The 19,756-nt window shown below is 42.2% G+C and overlaps 1 protein-coding gene across 4 annotated transcripts in view; it reads left to right on the forward strand.

Annotated features, from left to right (window-relative positions):
* The window catches only part of PPP1R13B (protein phosphatase 1 regulatory subunit 13B), a 98,760-nt gene that overhangs the window by 66,656 nt on the left and 12,348 nt on the right, over window positions 1-19,756 (forward strand). For 3 of the 4 annotated variants that reach the window (XM_053593033.1, XM_053593035.1, XM_053593036.1), the window contains 5 exons: window positions 5,883-5,984; window positions 7,924-8,098; window positions 8,942-9,138; window positions 15,590-15,730; window positions 19,210-19,390. In XM_053593033.1, the coding sequence (XP_053449008.1) occupies window positions 5,883-5,984; window positions 7,924-8,098; window positions 8,942-9,138; window positions 15,590-15,730; window positions 19,210-19,390 (796 nt within the window). Of the gene's footprint in view, window positions 1-5,881; window positions 5,985-7,205; window positions 7,265-7,923; window positions 8,099-8,941; window positions 9,139-15,589; window positions 15,731-19,209; window positions 19,391-19,756 lie in introns of those variants that run through there. The other variant, XM_053593037.1, reaches the window with a different exon arrangement.

Raw genomic sequence — 19,756 nt, forward strand, 5'->3', positions numbered from 1 at the left:
CCAATGATACATGGGATTGCCAGTTCCTGAAAGTTTGAAGATTCTGTGATGTAACTGTATCCAGTTTCATCTCTCTGACTTGAGGTTTGTCTCAGATATACTAGGTCAGCTACTTCTCATTCATTCTCTTGACAGCTTCCAAACTTCTTTTTGTTTTCAGACAGTCTTGCTCTGTCATCCTGGCTAGGGTGCAATGGCATCATAGTTCACAACAACCTCAAATTCCTGGGCACAAGCGATCCTGCTGTCTAAGCCTCTGGAGTAGCTGGGACTTATAGGCATCTACCACCACGTCCAGCTAATTTTTTCTATTTTTGGTAGAGACAGGGTCTTGCTCTTGCTCAGGCTGGCCTCTAACTCCTGATCTCAAGGGATATGCCCCTGCTTCGGCCTTCCAGAGTGCTAGGATTACAAGTATGAGCTACTGTGCCCATGCCAAAACATTTTTATTGTCTCTGCTCTTATTAGTCCTGCTTTTGTGATTTTATTTTATTTTATTTTTTCAGACAGTTTCACTATGTCGCCTTCGGTAGAGCACTGTTGGCATCACAGCTCACAGCAACCTCCAACTCCTGGGCTTAAGCGATTCTCTTGTCTTAGCCTCCCAAGTAGCTGGGGCTATAGGTACCACCACAACCTTGGGCTGTTTTTTGTTGCAGTTCTTATTATTATTTTAGCTGGTCTGGACCATGTTCAAACCCACTAGCCTCGGTGTATGTGACTGGCACTGTAACCACTGTGCTACGGGCGCCAAGCCGCCAATTTTATATTTCTATTTCTTTTTTTTTTTGTAGAGACAGTCTCACTTTATGGCCCTCGGTAGAGTGCCGTGGCCTCACACAGCTCACAGCAACCTCCAACTCCTGGGCTTAAGCGATTCTCTTGCCTCAGCCTCCCGAGTAGCTGGGACTACAGGCACCTGCCACAACGCCTGGCTATTTTTTTGTATTTGGCCCGGGGCCAGGTTTGAACCCGTCACCCTTGGTATATGGGGCCGCCGCCTTACCGACTGAGCCACAGGCGCCGCCCAATTTTATATTTCTTGATGGTGAAAATTCCTTTACTGTCATTTAGTGGGGTTTTCGGATTTAATGAGATTAGAATTAAGTAATCCTCCACTTTGGGCAGAAACAGGTATGAATTTTTTTAAAGATTGGGTTTTTCTATGTTTTCCTGGCTGGTCTCAAACTCCCACCCTGAAATGATCCTCCTTCATTCTCCCAAAGTTCTGGGATTATAGATGTGAGCCACTGTGCCTGACCTGTATACTTTAGGTATGTGCAGCTTATTATATGTCAATTATACTTCAATAAAGCTATTTTAAAATGCATTAGAATTTAAGTTCTGTAAGTTTTAGTTCTTTATCAAATCTTTATTGATCTTTGCAGATATTTTAGACACACTAAACATAGTCATTTTATATTCTAAAACTAATAATTTCTCTATCTGTGAACATATTGCTTCTGCTGGATTTTAATCCTAGTGTCTTGATTATTATCGTATGTTTTGCTTTTTGAATAAACTGTGTGTTTTCCTTGGAGCTCTACTTAGGAGCATTCTTTGAGGCATGGATAAAGGCAGGATTTTTCTGAGAACTTTGCATTTGCTTTAGTCAGTAACTGGGTAAAAGAAACCCACTCTCCACTGTCCTTTGTTGATCGTGAAGCTTGTGTGAGGGCTGTCTAGTGGTTATGCAATCTTAGGGGTCCCTTCTGTTCAGCACCGTGACAAGGAAAGGTAGGTTTCCCTACTGTGCTCTCCTGTGTGTATGTGTGGGGGTGTATTTTTTATTCATTTGTACACTGAGATAGGTAGGATCTTTGGGGTACTGGAAGAATATGGGCATCTCCTTTTGAACTGTCTGCATTAGGATGGGCCTGAGTCTTTCCATCCTAATTCCAGACTTCAGCAGCTGCGGAAGCAAGCAACCAAGTGGGCAAAAGCATTCAGGGCAAAAACCAGCTTTGTTGTTCCTGTATAGCCCAAGGTTTGTGCTTTCTCTTTATTTGTGGTCCCTGTAGATTACTTTCTGTGGTACTAGCTCAGCAGTGCTTTTAAAAACATGTTGTTGTGTTTTATCTTGCTTTTTAGATGTTATCAGGAGTGTAGTTCCTGGTGTCTGCTGTTGAAAATTAGAGCAGTTCCCACAGTGTTTGCTTGTAGTTCTCATGTAGCATGGAATGAATTTTCTGTTAGTGTTACTTGTGCACCTGGATAGCCCTGTTTTCTTGCTGGTCTTTCTAGACCTAATTTTTCTGTCATTTTTCCTTAGATGTAAATGTGTGCTGAATTGAACTGAATTGACACGGCTAAATTTTAATCATAAGAATAATTCACATTTCTAGACTAAAATAGCATAGTGGGATGTTATTGCAGAGGGTAGGGAGCTGGAATATATTTTAGGTATCTAATTGGATCTTATTAATTTGTGAGACTTAGTAATTGTTGGAATATGAAATATTCTGACTCCAGAAAATAATGAGATATTAGACAAGCTTGATTTTACTGAAAAAAAATTTTTTTTTTTGGCCTGGGCTGGGTTTGAACCCACCACCTCCGGCATATGGGGCTGGCGCCCTACCCCTTTGAGCCACAGGTGTGGCCTTTACTGAAAATTTTTTGTGATAAAAATAAGCATACGTGTTTATAATGTATCTTAATATAATCATTGCCTATTTTTGTTTGCTAAATAGGAAAGTAAAACTACTCACCAAATTTGAAAATTTATAACCTTGAAAAGATAGAAGAAAAGGGCGGCGCCTGTGGCTCAAGGAGTAGGGCGCCAGTCTCATATGCCGGAGGTGGTGGGTTCAAACCCAGCCCCAGCCAAAAACCACAAAAAAAAATAAATAAATATTTAAAAAAAAAAAAAAAAAAGAAAAGATAGAAGAAAAGAGGAATTATTTCCTATTGTAGAATTTTATGTGACCACAAATAGGCTTTATCTTAATTATTTTGCCAGAGTTTTGTTTTAGGGATGTTTGTCATTTTTCTTTTCTTTTATTTATTTATTTATTTATTCATTTATTTGAGACAGAGTCTCACTTTGTCACCCTCTGTAGAGTGCTGTGACATCACAGCTCACAGCAACCTCCAGCTCTTGGGCTTAGGTGATTCTCTTGCCTCAGTCTCCCAAGTAGCTGGGACTACAGGCACCTGCCACAATGCCTGGCTATTTTTTTTTGTTGCAGTTTGGCCAAGGTTGGGTTCGAACCCGCCACCCTCAGTATATGGGTCCATCACCCTACTCACTGAGCCACAGGCGCCACCTGATGTTTGTCATTTTTAAAGTGACATTACAGCTGGGCACAGTGGCTCATGCTTGTAATCCTACCGGTCTGGGAGGCCAAGGCAGGAGGATCCTTTGAGCTCAGGAGTTCAAAATAAGCCTGATCAAGAACAAAACCCTGTCTCTACTAAAAGAGAAAAATTAGCCAGGCACGGTGGTTCATGCCTGTAATCTTAGCACCTTCTGGAAGGCTGAGGCAAGTGGATTACCCTGAGCTCACAGGTTAGAGACTAGCCTGGACAAGATTGAGACCCCATCTCTAAAAATAGCTGGGCATTGTGGGTGCTTGTAGTGCTAGCTAGTTAGAAGGCTGAGGGAAGAGGATTGCTTGAGCCCAAGAGTTGGAGGTTGCTGTGAGCTGTGATGCCACAGCACTCTACCGAGGGTGACAAAGTGAGACTCTGTCTCAAAAACAAAAAAAGAAAAGAAAAATTAGCCAGTTGTGGCAGGCATCTATAGTCCCAGCTATTTGGGAGGCTAAGGCAAGAGGATCACTGGAGTTTGAGGTTGCTGTAAGCTGTAATAGTGCCACAGCACTCTAGTTGGGGCAACAGAGTGATACTTTGTCTCAAAAAAAAATGTTATTGTTATTATTAAATTACAAGATAGGGTACTAGACTTTTGGTCTAATTATTTCTTTTTTAATTTGAAATATATATACAGATGAACGTATAAAACCATACAGTTTAATAAATTATTGAGGGAGCATTCAAATGACTACCACCCAAGCTTAGAATTCCTCTGTATTATTTTTAAAACAATTCTATCTCATTATTTTAATTGCAGACAGACCAAAAATAATAAAAGTTTGGTGGAAGCTATGTGAAGTCTTCTTACAGATTCCATAGAGAATGAAAGGGTGTGTTCAGAGATAGGTGTATAAACCAGTAAGTCACTATTGTGTAAAAAGTGTAGTGAAATTAGAACAAGGCACAAAAATAAAGAGGCTTGCTCCAGGTTAGATAAATAGAATAGGGGTTTCAGTTAAGACTGTTGAACAAGTTCTAATTTTCAAGAGTCAAGAATATACTTGAACACCATAAAATTTGGCAGAGAGAGAAACTGACTATTGAAAGTTACAAGAGGCAGCACCTGTAGCTCAGTGGCTAGGACGCTGACCACATACACCTAGGCTGGAGGGTTCAAACTGGCCCGGGCCAGCTAAACAACGATGACAACTGCAACAACAAAAAAAGCGAGGCGTAAAAAAAAAAAAGCCAGGCGTTGTGGCGGACACCTGTAGTCCCAGCTGCTTGGGAGGCTGAGGCAAGAGAATCGCTTAAGCCCAAGAGTTAGGTTGCTATGAGCTGTGATGCCATGGCAATCTACTGAGGGTGACATAGTGAGACTCTGTCTCAAACAAAAAGGTTACAAGAGGTGTTAAGGGTGGTGGACAGTAACAAACAGGTCCTGCAGGTGTGTAGCTTTAGAAAGAGTGTGGAGGTCTGAGGGAGACTGTGCAGCTTCCGTGGAGAGGATGGAGAGGTCTGGAGCTCTGCTCCCCTAGCTCCTCCCATTAAGTGGGGTGCCTCTTCCAACAGGGCAGACTTGTTCTGGAGAGCGGAAGCACAGTGCGCATGATCCTGCGTGTGCAGCGTGGGTTGCCCAAAATGACCAAGAACATAGACTCTGTCTCTGCCTCACACAAGCTGTCTGCCCTAGACTTGCTTTCTTGTTTGTAAAGTGGGAATAGAGTAGTAACTACCTTATTGATCATTCTCAGGCTTTAAATGGTTCATACATGTAAAGTACTTAGTTTTAGGGCATCATTGACAGGGAAGGGGGCACAGCCAGTTGCACTCCTTGAGGCATTCCCTTTTGGTATCTATTTCACACGATTCTGTCATATGATGGGTCAGGTCTTCACAGAGGCTACACGTAAGGAATTTTTAATGAAGTATTTGTATTTTAGAATCATTACGTATTTCAGTTTCTTCAGACCATGTGACAATGAGATGATATTTGTCCTTAGGTGTCATTTGCACATTTTTTGTTGTGTATCATAAAGCATTTGACAGCTCCATTTACTCAGCTGCACCTACTAAATTGCCATTCCAAAAGGAGGATTGTGATAATGCATATTCGCAAAGGTTTGGTTTTTGGGGTTTTTTTCATTTAATCCTTTACTAAATCATAACTATACATTTATGAGGTACAGTGTGATGATTTGTTATACAATGTGGAATGCTTAAATCAAACTGATTAACATAACCATCACCTCAGTTATTTTTGGGGGTCGACATAATTTTCTCTTAGTTATTTTGAAGTGTACCCTTGCGTTGTACATGTTAGGCAAGATCCCACCATATGCCCTCTCTCCTCCCACCAAAGGTTTGTTTAAAGTTGAATCTCTTCTAAATATAGTATCAGGTGTTTATACATTAGAAAAACTGTTATTTATAGTTAATAAAACATTAAACAATTAATAAAAACATTAACAGGAAAAGTTCTTATCAGAAGATAAACTAATTTGTATTCTCCTAATCTCTAGGTAATCTATCTAAAATCTTAATGTATATGAGTTTTAACGCTAGAGAAAGACAATTATGTGGGTGAACATACATTCCAATGTGAGTGTTTCTGCTCTCTGTAGGTTGGGAATCCACGTGTTGAACTCACCCTGTCAGAACTCCAAGATATGGCAGCGAGGCAGCAACAACAAATTGAAAATCAGCAACAGATGTTGGTTGCCAAGGTAAGCTCTCAAAGGAGAGGTCGAGAAACATTGTTCAAAAGGTATCTTCTTCAACCATCATTTTAGATTGGTGTTACCACATTCACAGGTGACGCCTGTAAAATAGGACCATGCCATGGGAGTGCTAAACACATTGTTCTCTCTTTATTAAATACCTGTGCATACTCTCACTTCTGGAAAGTGGTATCAGAGTGAGATGGTTGCTCTGAGGTGGTATCAGAGCAAGAACATCTGACTCCTGACAAGCACAACAAGTGCCCCAAAAAAGGAAATGGCTGACATTATCCAAATCATAGGCAAAATTTGGAAAGAGAGGATACTTTCTGTTACCTCCTTTTCCCTCTGATGTGTTCTTAGCTGTGTAGTTGGTAATAGCGTTTCTCAACGTGTGGGTTGTGACCCATAGGAACTGTATTAATGGGCCGCGACATTAGGAAGGTTGAGAACCACTGGTTTAGATGAAACCAGCAATCCATCATGAAAATGTTGGTCAGGGGCCCTGAGGGCAATGACGGCTGGGTAACAGGGCTTCCTGATGTGCCCTCCATGCTGAACTTAGTTGGTGTATTACAGTGCAGGGCATAGATAGTGCTCATTATATACACTGTTTGACATTTGCTGTTGAAACTCTGGGGATTTTTCTAAATAATGGTGTAGTCACATTTGATTGAAAAATCAGACCTATTAACCATGCCTGCTGGAAATGATTCATGTGGTAAATCATCTTAAGATGTTCTGAAACTGCTTTAAAGAGAATCTTTAAACATTACCAGCTAGGTTCTTATTGGTTTCTTTTGTAGAGATATTTCCTTAATAATCAAATGTCTAATCCAATTTTTTTATTTATTGAATGACTATATAGTTCATTGTACTATCTGCTGTCACATAAATAATAATATAAATCGGATTTATAAAAAGTTTATTGGATTTACAAAACTAAAAATTATGAAAAGTTAAATAAATGAGGAAGCATTTATACCATTAATAAGATTTCTAAGATGAAATATCCATAATATTATATAATTGTAAAATTTTCTGATACTGCTTTTTTCCCAAATATTAATCCAATAGTATTATTGTTAAAAACATTTTGATAGATATTTTCAGCAATGTAAGTCACAAGTTAATGCTAAATTTTAATTATTTAAGGACATATTTCCTTACATTAGAATGTAGTATGTAATGCCTGCATAATCATACCTTAAACCTCTCCTTATTTAGGTATATTTTATGCATACATATGGGACCATGAATATTTAATGTTGACTGTTATCCTTAAGGTATGTTATTACATTATAGGAAAAAAAAATGTTGAAGAGTTTTGCATATATTCTTATTTTTGAATTGTTTGAATTATTTATTGTTGACCATAAAATGTTTCATTATTTTTGAAGAAACTAATCCTGAAGAAAGGAAACACTTTTAGTTGTTCCTGTCCCTTAGCAAATGGAGGTTTATCTCCTTACTGACCACTTTGTCTCTTTTCAGTGTAAAATCCTCTGCTGGTCATTTCTTATTTCCTTTAGGAAGTTAAATAAGAGATTCTTAGAAGCCACTTTGTAGCAGCAGGAAACGTGTTACTGACAGCAGGAACCTCAGGCTAGCAGGGACTCCACAGCTGTGAGAGTGAAGACGGGGTTGTGTCAGTGCACGTCCTCATACTGTAAGGCTTTCTGCAGAAGCTCTTATGTTAACCGAATGGTATAGACCAGTGTGCATAGTAAAATCCTCTTTTGAAAATCTCCCGACTTTACCGTCTCATATATGTCCAGTAATTTCAATTTTGTGTGGTCTGATGTGTGCGAGATTCCTCTAGTGTTTCTTTAGTATTTGTTAAGATTGATGATACTATGGAATACATTCAGATTTTTCTTTTTAGTGTGCAAAAGTAATCATAAGTTTTGATTTTTCAGTGTTTGGTTTTTCCTTCTTTTGTCAGGAACAGCGTTTACATTTTCTAAAGCAACAGGAGCGCCGTCAACAGCAATGTATTTCTGAAAATGAAAAGCTTCAGAAATTGAAAGAACGAGTTGAAGCCCAGGAAAACAAGCTGAAGAAAATCCGTGCCATGAGAGGACAAGTTGACTACAGCAAAATCATGAATGGCAATCTGTGTACGTGTCCGTGGCCTCCGGCACCCACTCTGACCAGACCCAGAGCAAGTGAAACATAGTCCAGTTTCTTCTTTATATAGCAGCTATGCTAAATAAAGCTTTGCTTTGTTATCTGCAACTGAAAGAAAGAGTTTGTTAGGTTAAGCAGTTTGGAAAGGTCTCTTGTAGCCCTCTGCAGTGGGGGCAGGTGCTCCGAAGCTCACTCATTAGAAGGGTCTGCTTTCCTAAACTACTTAAATGGTATCTGTGCATTAAGATGAGCCATACATAAAAGCCATCCTTTTATTTCTGCATGTACTCCAACTTTATTTGTGAGTTCAGGCTGCGTCACAGTGAGGTACGTAGGTCATTACAAAAGTTTTGAGATTCACAAAAATCAAGAAATACAAAATCCTGCAGATGGAAGCAAATGAAGTCCTTAGCAACCCTGTTAAACTGAGCAAGTTGAAACTTGCAGGGGTAAATCAGAAAGGACACTGTCGACTCTGTTTCTTAGAAATGAAATAACAGACCATAACACAGTCTGTCTCAAAACACTTGTAGTAACCCACTACAAGACCAGTGTGGCTGACTCACTCGTCACAAAGCCTTTGTTCTGTGGGTGTATTAGGTTCTGAAGTGGCTTGACCAAGCTGGTTTTCAGACTCATTGCTCTAAGGAATGTTCAGTATTAACGCAAATATGGTCATTGGCTGTGTGCAGTCAGTCGTGGGTTTTGGGTTATGTGTATCATAATTTTATTCAAGGTCTGGCACTAGACGATACTAGAGTTGAGTTCAGGGTATAGAAGTGAAAACAAATATCAACTAAATGATGTTTTTCTGTTTTGATGCATAATTACAGCTGCTGAAATAGAGCGGTTCAGTGCCATGTTCCAGGAGAAGAAGCAGGAAGTGCAGACTGCAATTTTAAGAGTGGATCAGCTGAGTCAGCAGTTGGAAGATTTAAAGAAAGGAAAACTGAATGGGTTCCAGTCTTACAATGGCAAGTTGACAGGACCAGCAGCCGTGGAGCTAAAAAGACTATACCAAGAACTACAGGTAATTCATTTGCATCTGGGGAGTGGTTATATTAAAACATCCTCATCTTTTGGGATTTCACCTTAGTAAAATTTCAAAATCTCAGAAACTAGAAACAAATTAATGGATTCTAATTCAATAGCAAATGATTCTTCCACCTCAAAATATATTCAGTGTATTTAAAAATAAGAATTTTTTTTTTTTGAGAGACAGAGTCTCACTTTATCACCCTTGGTAGAGTGCCATGGCGTCACACAGCTCACAGCAACCTCCAACTCCTGGGCTTAAGCGAGTCTCCTGCCTCCGCCTCCCAAGTAGCTGGGACTACAGGCACCCACCACAGCACCCGGCTATTTTTTGGTTGCAGCTGTCGTCGTTTGTTGGGCCTAGGCTGGACTCGAACCCGCTAGCTCAGGTGTATGTGGCTGGCACCCTAGCAGCTTGAGCCACAGGCACCAAGCCTAAAAATAAGAATTTTTTAATGGCTTTACTGAGATACGCATATATCATGTAATTCATTGACATGAAGTATATAGTCTAGTGGCGGTTAGTATCTTCAGAGCTGTGTGGCCACCACCACAATCAATTTCAGACATTTTCATTTCAGACGTTTTCTTCCATAAAGAAGCTCTTCACTTCTTACCCATCACCCCCACAGTTCCCTTTTGTCCCCCAGAGTCTACATGAATCCCCTTTCAGATATGGAATTGCCTATTCTCGACATTTCATGTAAATAGAATCATATAGTACAGGTTGAGCATCCTTAATTTTTGAAAATCCAAAATCTTTCAGACTCTGAAATTTACTGAGTGCCAACATGTTGCTCAAAGGAAACGCTCATTGGAGCATTCTGGATTGCAGATTTCTGGATTAGGCAGGATGCTTAACCAGTAGGTATGATATAAATACTCCCAAAATCCAAATCACTTCTGATCCCACACATTTCAGAAGAACTGCTCAACTTGTATATGGTCCTCTGACTAGCTGTTTTTACTGCGCACGTTTTTAGTATGGAAGAATTTAAGTGGCACAGTGATAAACCAGTAAAGAATTAATCTTTATATGATGTTTAAGTCCTCTATATAAACTGTACTCCCAAAATCCAAAATCCTAACATGCTGGGAGGCTGAAGTGAGTAGATTGCCTGAGCTCAGGAGTTCAAAAACAGCCTAAGCAAGAGTAAGATCCCATCTCTACTAAAAATAGAAAACTAGCCAAGTGTTGCAGGCACCTATAGTCCTAACTACTCAGGGGGCTGAGACAAGAGGATCACTTGAGCCTAGGAGTTCGAGGTTGCTGTGAGCTATGATGCCTCAGCACCCTACCCAGAAGTGACAGAATGAGACTCTGTCTCAAAAAAAAAACAAAAACACATTAGCCCCATTATGGGAGCAGGGCCCCCACCCTCATGCCCTCATCTTATCCTCTTAATAATTATCTTTGAAGGGCCCCTCCTCCAAATATTATCACCTGGAGTTAGGGCTTCAACATACGGATTTTGAGGGTATACAAACGTTCCATAACAATTCACAAGATTTCCATTTGTGAGAAGTTGTTTTGTTTTTTTGAGGGAGAATCTCACTTTGTTACCCAGGGTAGAGTGGTCTGGAGTTACAGCTCTCAGCAACCTCTGTCTCTTGGGCTCAAGTGATCCTCTTGCCACAGCCTCCCAAGTAGCTGGAACTACAAGCGCCTAATACAATGCCCAGCTATTTTTAGAGATAGGATTTCATTCTTGTTTAGGCTAGTCTTGAATTCCTGAGCTCAAGCAATCCATCCACCTCAATCTCCCAAAGTGCTAGGACTACAGGCATGAGCCACCAGGCCCATCCCTCGCAGAAGTTTTCTTTAAATAAATAATTCTTCAAACCAGAAACAAGTTTTGCAATTTAATTTTTTTTTTTTTATGGCCGGGGCTGGGTTTGAACCCCCCACTTCCAGCATATGGGGCTGGCGCCCTACTCTGTTGAGCCACAGGTGCTGCCCCTAATTTAATTTTTTATTTTTATTTTTTTTAGAGACAGAGTCTCACTTTGTCGCCCTTGGTAGAGTGCCGGGGCTTCACAGCTCACAGCAACCTCCAGCTCTTGGGCTTAGGCGATTCTCTTGCCTCAGCCTCCTGAATGGCTGGGACTACAGACACCCACCACAATGCCTAGCTATTTTTTTTTATTGCAATTTGGCCGAGTTCGAACCCGCCACCCTCAGTATATGGGGCCAGCATCCTACTCGCTGAGCCACAGGCGCCGCCCTATTTTATTTTAATTTTTTTAAATTAAATCATAGCTATGTACATTAATGCAATCGTGGGGTACAATGTGCTGGTTTTATATACAATTTGAAATATTTTCATCAAACTGGTTAACATAGCCTTCGTGGGATTTTCTTAGTTATTACGTTAAGACATTTATGTTCTACATTTACTAAGTTTCATATGTACCCTTGTAAAATGCACAGTAGGTGTGGTCCCACCAATTACCCTCCCCCACTCCCTTTTCCTTTTCCCCATATTCTTGGGCTATAACTGGCTTCATATTATAGCTTCATACGAAAGCTATAAATTGGTTTCATAGTAGGGCTGAGTACATTGGATACTTTTTCTTCCATTCTTGAGATACCTTGCTAAGAAGAATATGTTCCAGCTCCATTCATGTAAACATGAAAAAGGTAAAGTCTCCATCTTTCTTTAAGGCTGCATAATATCCCATGGTATACATATACCACAATTTATTAATCCATTCATGGGTTGATGAGCACTTGGGCTTCTTCCATGACTTAGCAATTATGAATTGGGCTGCAATAAACATTCTGGTACAAATATCTTTGTTATAATGTGATTTTTGGTCTTTTAGATATATACCTAGTAGAGGAATTGTAGGATTGAATGGCAGGTCTATTTTTAGATCTCTAAGTGTTCTCCAAACATCTTTCCAAAAGGAACATATTAGTTTGCATTTCCACCAGCAGTGTAGAAGTGTTCCCTTTTCTCCACATCCACACCAACATCTCTGGTCTTGGGATTTTGTGATGTGGGCTAATCTTACTGGAGTTAGATGATATCTCAAAGTAGTTTTGATTTGCATTTCTCTGATGATTAAGGATGATGAGCATTTTTTCATATGTCTGTAGGCCGTGCGCCTCTCTTCTTCAGAGAAGTTTCTCTTCAGTCCCTTGCCCAGCCTGCGATGGGATCACTTATTCTTTTCTTGCTAATACGTTTGAGTTCTCTGTGGATTCTGGTTATTAAACCTTTGTTGGAGACATAACCTGCAACTATCTTCTCCCATTCTGAGGGCTGTCTGCTTGCTTTACTTACTGTGTTCTTGGCTATGCAAAAGCTTTTTAGTTTGATCAGGTCCCAGTAGTGTATTTTTGACGGTTTCAATTGCCTGGGGGTGGGGGGAGGTCCTCCTCATAAAATATTCACCCGGGCTGATTTCTTCAAGAATTTTCCATGTACTTTCTTCTAGTATTTTTATAGTTTCATGTCTTAAGTTTAAATCTTTAATCCAGTGAGAGTCTGTCTTAGTTAATGGTGAAAGGTGTGGGTCCAGTTTCAGTCTTCTACAGGTTGCCAGCCAGTTCACCCAGCACCGTTTGTTAAATAGAGAATCTTTTTCCCCACTGAATGTTTTTAATTGGCTTGTCAAAGATCAAATAATGGTAAGTAGCTATTTTAATTTTTTTTTTTTTTTAGAGACAGAGTCTCACTGTGTCGCCCTCGGTAGAGTGTCGTGGGATCACAGATCATAGCAACCTCAAATTCTTGGGCTTAAGCGATTCTCCTGCCTCAGCCTCCCAAGTAGCTGGGAGCTACAGGCGCTCCCCACAGGCTATTTTGTTGTTGTTATTGTTGTTGTTGTTGTTTTTGCAGCTTGGCCAGGGCCGGGTTTGAACCTGCCACCCTTGCTTTATGGGGCCGGCGCCTTACTCACTGAGCCACAGGCGCCGCCCACTATTTTAATTTTTTAAGAGACAGGATCTCTCTGTCACCCAGTGCAGTGATATGATCATAGGTCACTATAATCTCTAATTCCTGGGCTCAAGCAATCTTCCTGCCTTAGCCTCCCAGGTAGCTAGGCACCACCATACCTAACTAATTTTTTTGTTTTTTGTAGAGATGGGATCTTGCTATGTTGCTTAGGTTGTTCTCAAACTCGTGGCCTCAGCTCGGTGCCTGTTGCACAGTGGTTATGGCGCCAGCCACATACAGTGAGGGTGGCAGGTTTGAATTCGGCCTGAGCCAGCTAAACAATGACAACTGCAACAACAACAACAAAAATAGCCTGGCATTGTGGCAGGCACCTTTAGTCCCAGCTACTTGGGAGGCTGAGGCAGGAGAATCGCTTAAGCCCAAGAATTTGAGGTTGCTATGATCTGTGATCCCAGGACACTCTACCGAGGGCGACACAGTGAGACTCTTATCTTAAAAAAAAAAACTCTTGGCCTCAATTGATCCTCCCATCTCAGCCTCCCAAAGTTCTGGGATTACAGGTGTGGGCCACCATGTCCAGCCCATGTTTTGGAATTTTATTTGTATTTGCTAGAAAAAGCATATCGTTTTGTGAAATGCATAGAGATGATAAAACATTATAGGAATTTATGTTTTTTTTTATATTTTAAGAGATCATTAAAAGTGCCAAATTTTAGGGATATTTGGTGAGGTGTGATGAATGTAATGTAAGGATGCCATTTATTTCCAGTGTTTTTAGACTGCAATCCAGATTTTTTGTTTGCTTGTTTTAATAAACAGGGTCTTGCTCTGTTACCCAGACTGGGGTCCAGTCATAGCTCACTGCAACCTTGAACTACTGGCCTCAAGCAGTCCTCCTACCCTGACCTTCCAAAGTGGTAGAATTACAAGGTCTGAGCTTGTTTTTTGTTTTGTTTGGTTTTGTTTGGTTTTTTTCTTTTTTGAGACAGTCTCAAACTGTCACCCTGGGTAGAGTGCCATGGCATCTCAGCTCACAACAACCTCAAACTCTTGGGCTCAAGTGATTCTCTTGTCTCAGCCTCCCAAGTAACTGGAACTACAGGCGCCCGCCACAACGCCCAGCTATTTTGTCGTTGTTGTTGTTATAGTTGTCATTGTTGCTTTACCTGGCCTGGGCCCAAGTTCGAACCTACCAGCCTCGGTGTATGTGGTTGGCGCCCTACCCACTGAGCTAAGGGCACCACCTGTAATCTAGTTTTTTGGGGTTTTTATGCAGTTTTTGGCCGGTCCTGGGTTTGAACCTGCCACATCCAGCATATGGGGCCAGCGCCCTACTCCTTTGAGCCACAGGCACCACCCTTGTAATCTAGTTTTTAAAAGTACTTCTTACTGGGCGGTGCCTGGGGCTTAGTGGGTAGGGCGCCGGCCCCATTTACCGAGGGTGGTGGGTTCGAACTCCGCCCCCAGCCAAATTGCAATAAAAAATAGCCAGGCAGTGTGGCCGGTGTCTGTAGTCCCAGCTACTCAGGAGGCTGAGGCAGGAGAATCGCCTAAGCCCAGGAGTTGGAGGTTGCTGTGAGCTGTGATGCCACAGCCCTCTACCAAGGGTGATAAAGTGAGACTCTGTCTCCAAAAAAACGTACTTCTTACTGGGCCAGGCACAATGGCTCACTGTAATCCCAGCACTTTGGGAGGCCGAGATAGGCAGATCGCCTGAACTCACGAGTTTGAGACCAGCCTGAGCAAGAGCAAGACCCCAACTCTAAAAATAGCCGAGCATGGTGGCAGGTGCCTGTAGTCCGAGCTACTCAGGAGGCTGAGGCAAGAGAATTGCTTGAGTCCAAGAAGTTAGAGGTTTCTGTGAGCTGTGACACCAGGGAACTCTACCAGGGGCAACAAAGTGAGACTCTGTCTCAAAAGAAAAAAAAAGTACTTCTTACCTCCTATCCAGTACACATAAGAAAATATGAAAATGTGTACATAAAAGTGCAGTGGGCGGCTGAAATTGTTTAACAACATAGTCCTTAACTTCCTATGGAAAATGCACTGTGATGTTTTCTGTTTTATTTCCTATCTTAAAAGTGCTGGTTGCAACCCACTAACATGACTTAAGAGTGCTTTTTTTGGTGATTCAGTTCATCCTTTGTGAATTTCCTTCTGCCTCCATGGTAAGGTGCTCCTTTGGTGGACTTGGGTGTGAAGCAGCTGCATGGTGTGGAACAGACTCCTCTTCTTAGGTCCTCAGAGCTCAGAGGACTGTAGTTGTAGTCCCTTGCTATCAGTATTGGTACTGGTCCTTCCATGTGCTTTGAAGAAAGTGCCTGGCAGATATTTACTTTTCTTTGTTTCGTAAGAACTCTATTCTGGCTTCATCAATACTATACCTAGAAAGTATTTATGATACAGGGCAATGCATGAATGTAAATAGACATCCGAACTTAATGCTCCTTTTCCTTTTATTTTAAAAATCTCCCTGGCAATGAGAATTTGACTTTTTAATTCCTATAAATCATAAAAGTTATGTTTTGTATTTTACAGATTCGTAACCAGCTTAACCAAGAACAGAATTCAAAACTCCAGCAGCAGAAGGAACTCCTAAATAAACGGAACATGGAAGTGGCTATGATGGACAAGCGAATCAGTGAGCTCCGTGAACGTCTTTATGGGAAAAAGATCCAGGCATGTGACTGAGAGTTTCTGTGAGATAATTTGGTTTTCTGATATAAAAATGGTTCATCCATAAGTTACTCATTGTCATAAAGTGGTATTATGCTCCCCCCATCTGCCGTAGCTGATAAAACAAATTGGCCATGATCAAAAATGACAAGAGAAGGGGCAGCGCCTGTGGCTCAAAGGAGTAGGGCACCAGCCCCATATGCTGGAGGTGGCGGGTTCAAACTCAGCCCTGGCCATAAACTGCAAAAAAAAAATGACAAAAGAAGAAAGTTTACTTTCCCAAAGACTCATTTGTTTCCTAGTGCAAGGAATCACCTATTTCAGCCTATAGCCTTGGCTCTGTCCTCTCCCTCTGCCCTCCCTGTGTGTTTTTATATTTTCTTCACTGGATTCTGGAGTTAAAGCACCAGCTTGGGCCACACCCTGCTCTTTTTCTTTAAAGATGGGGTCTCAGTTGCCCAGGGTGCAGTTTAGTGGTGCAGTCATACCTCACTGTAGCCTCCAACTCCTAGGCTTAAGTGGGCCTTCTGCCTCAGCCTCCTGAGTAGCTGGGACTACAGGCACCTGGCACAATGCCTGGCTAGTTTTTCTGTTTTTAGAGACGGGGTGTAGCTCTTGCTCAGGCTGGTCCAGAATTCCTGAGGCTCAAGCAGTCCACTCACCTTGACCTCCCAGAGTCCTGGGATTACAGGTATAAAAAGGTATAAAAAGACTGTTCCCAGCCTGATGGTTTCAGTGTTTTCACCGGATAATATATACAGTAGTATAGAACTTTAATTGAAAATGGGATTATAGGGATTATATTAGTCCCATTGTCTTACCGTCTACCTTCTCACCTATTTGTTTGTTTAAGCTGCAACACGAGTATCTTTCCAGGTCATTACCTTATTCTTGTTATACTATCTGAATACTGTTCTGTGGTCCCAGGGCCTGTTACACTTTTACCACACCCTGTAGTCAGGGAGGGTGTCCCGAGTCTTGTTGTCACTTGAAACTCATCAATGAACACTTGTATCATCGAACATCTATGCAGAGGAGGGGCTGCTGCGTTGTGTGTTTTTGACTGGATGTGGCACTTGACTTTTGGTGCTCAGGGATTAGGAAAACAGTGCCTAAGTGCAGAGCTGACTACACTCTGCTCTCAGGTGGGAGAGTGGAGTAAGCAACCAGCTAGCAAGACATGCTCCCCAAAATTCCTTTGTCTGTCCTCAGTGATTTCACAGGACGGAAGAGGGTCCTTTTGCCAGCCTCTGCTGCCCTGAAGGATGCTCTCAGGAAGCGGGCTCAGGCTTCAGGAGTTTTGCCCAGGTGGGATGTATTTGGAGGATGATAGAGGATAAAGGGAGCTGCCACTTCCTTGGGCATTAAAATCAGCCACTTGGGCAGCGCCTGTGGCTCAAGGGGTAGGGCGCCGGCCCCATATACCGGAAGTGGCAGGTTCAAACCCGGCCCTGGCCAAAAACTGCAAAAACAAACAATGACAAAAACAAAAATCAGCCACTTATTTAAAAATCTCCCCCTCCCTTTTTTTAATTTGAGACAGAGTTTCAAACTGTCTCTCTGGGTAGAGTGCTGCGGCATCATGGCTCATAGCAACCTCAAACACTTCTGATTAAGCATTTCTCTTGCCTCAGCCTCCCAAGAAGGTGGAACTACAGGTGCTTGCCATAATGTCCAACTTTTTTGTTGTAGTTGTCATTGTTGTTTTTAGCTGGCCTGGGCTGGATTTGAACCTGCCAGCCTCGGTGTATGTGGCCGGCACCCTACCCACTGAGCAATAGGCACCACCAACATCTACCCCTTTTTTAGCCAGAAAGTCTGATGGTCAGTAAATTTGTATAATTAGGATTTTAGATGTTGCCTTTCCTTTTTCTCTTGAAATTAACAAAACAGAGGCTGCAGGCACCTTCCACATGCTCGCTTTCCTTGTGTTCTTTAGTAATGGTGTAGTAGTCAGGGCACTCCAGAAGACAGGAACCAATAGCATGTACATGTGTATATATGGAGAGAATGAAAAAGACTTATGTGAGAAATTAGCTCCTGTGATTGTGGATGCCAGCAAGTTTGCAGGCCTGCAAGCTAAAGCCCCAGGGAGGCAGAATTCTCTCTTGCTCAGGGTGTGCAATCTTTTTCTCTTATGCCTTCCCCTGATTGGACAGGCCCACCCAATGTAGGGAAGGGAATCTGCTTTATTCAAAATCTTCAGTTGAAAAGATAATCTCATATACAAAATACCTTCACAGCAATGTCTCATCTGGTGTTTGACCAAATACTTTATCTAGGTACTGTGGCCTGGCCATGTTGACACATAAGTTAACCATCACAAATGGCTACATCCAGGCTTGGCTCCTACAGCACACTGGTTACAGCACCAGCCACATACACTGAGGCTGGCGGGTTCAAACCTGGACAGGGCCAGCTAAATGACAATGACTACTGCAACAAAAAACAGCCAGGCATTGTGGCGGGTGCCTGTAGTCCCAGCTACATGGAAGACTGAGGCAAGAGAATTAGTTAAGCCCTAGAGTTTGAGGCACACTCTACCAAGGGTGACATAGTGAGACTCTTGTCTCAAAAAAACAAACAAAAAAAAAGGCTATATGCATTCCACCTAATAATTCAAGGGACATCCTTACAGGTACTTCTGCAGAGATGTGTCTCCACCTGGAGGTACTAAGTACCTCTGAGCAGTTAGGAGTCTTGAGCTCTCGCCGTGGAATGAGATGTACTCATGCATATAGAACTTGTGAACAATCGTAGGGGTGATGGATCCATGCTTAGAGCCTCTGTAGGGATCCTCAGGAGCCAATGATTTTGTAGTTGGAATCTCTGTAATGGGCCCTTTTATTCTTGGGCAGCATTAGGTGACCACTGTCCTTCAATCTGTGGCTCCCTGTACTTGCCGAGAAAGGCAGAGTTGCCATCAGGAACCTAGGCTGGTTGCTGGGAGTCAGAGCCTTGTCTGGTCACCATGCCCTACATTGCTCAAACTATCCTTGTAATAGCACTTATCTTGATTTTACAGATGAGTACACAGAGGCTCAGAGAGGTTAAGTCACTTGTTCAAGGCAATACAGCAAATATGGCAGATTTGAAGGATTTGAAGTGGCAGGATTTGAAGCTAGGCCTAGAATCCAGGCTTTGACCAATACCTCTGTACCCACCCAGGGGAGGCAGAGCATCCCCCAAGTAAGGGAGGCTGTACCTGGGTAACAGAATTTGTTCTGTTATCCCATCAGCTCCTTACTTTTATGGCTCACAAATGGGTTGGTGTTACCAAAGAAAGAATCACTCATACAGGCTGTGGGTCTTGTCCTTTCTCTCATGTTTCCCACTTTCTAGTTGGTGATCTTTCAGGGTGACAGGCTAAGCACACATTATTGAGCGAGTGGCTTGTATCTGAGCTGCCTGTCTCTCCCACTAGGCTTGAGATATCCTTTAATTTAGAACAATCTTAACTTTTACCTCTCCCCAATTTGTAGCTGAACCGTGTGAATGGCACGTCGTCACCACAGTCACCCCTGAGCACATCTGGCAGGGTCGCTGCTGTGGGGCCTTACATGCAGGTTCCTAGTGCCGGAAACTATCCTGTCCCAGGAGACCCCATAAAGCCCCAGTCTCTCACTATTGCTTCAAATGCCACCCATGGAAGATCCAAATCCGGTAAGCAGCCCTGGCCCTCTTCCTAGGGGAGAATTCATTACAGAGAAGTGGGGTACAGCAGGCAGGGGCACCAGGGCTCCTGCGCTATGTCATACTCCAGCCTGAGCTCCCCCAATGTGTGTGGTCTTTCTGCACAGCCTGTGGGGAACCGTGTGCTATCTCAGTTACAACCCTAAAATGAGAACAAATTCTCATTATTGAGCTCAAGTCTCTACTGTGTGGCTTTTCAAAACATGATTAATTAAAACTCTGGCCCTCCATGTTCTCTTATACTTCAGGTTTGCTTACCCCTGAGGGTACTGAGAGGCCAGCAGTGTGCAGCTCACTGTGACTCGGATCTGGTGCCCCTCCTGAAATAGCAGTGGC

The sequence above is a fragment of the Nycticebus coucang genome, chromosome 6 (assembly GCF_027406575.1).
Source record: "Nycticebus coucang isolate mNycCou1 chromosome 6, mNycCou1.pri, whole genome shotgun sequence".
Classification (NCBI taxonomy): Eukaryota; Metazoa; Chordata; class Mammalia; order Primates; family Lorisidae; genus Nycticebus; species Nycticebus coucang.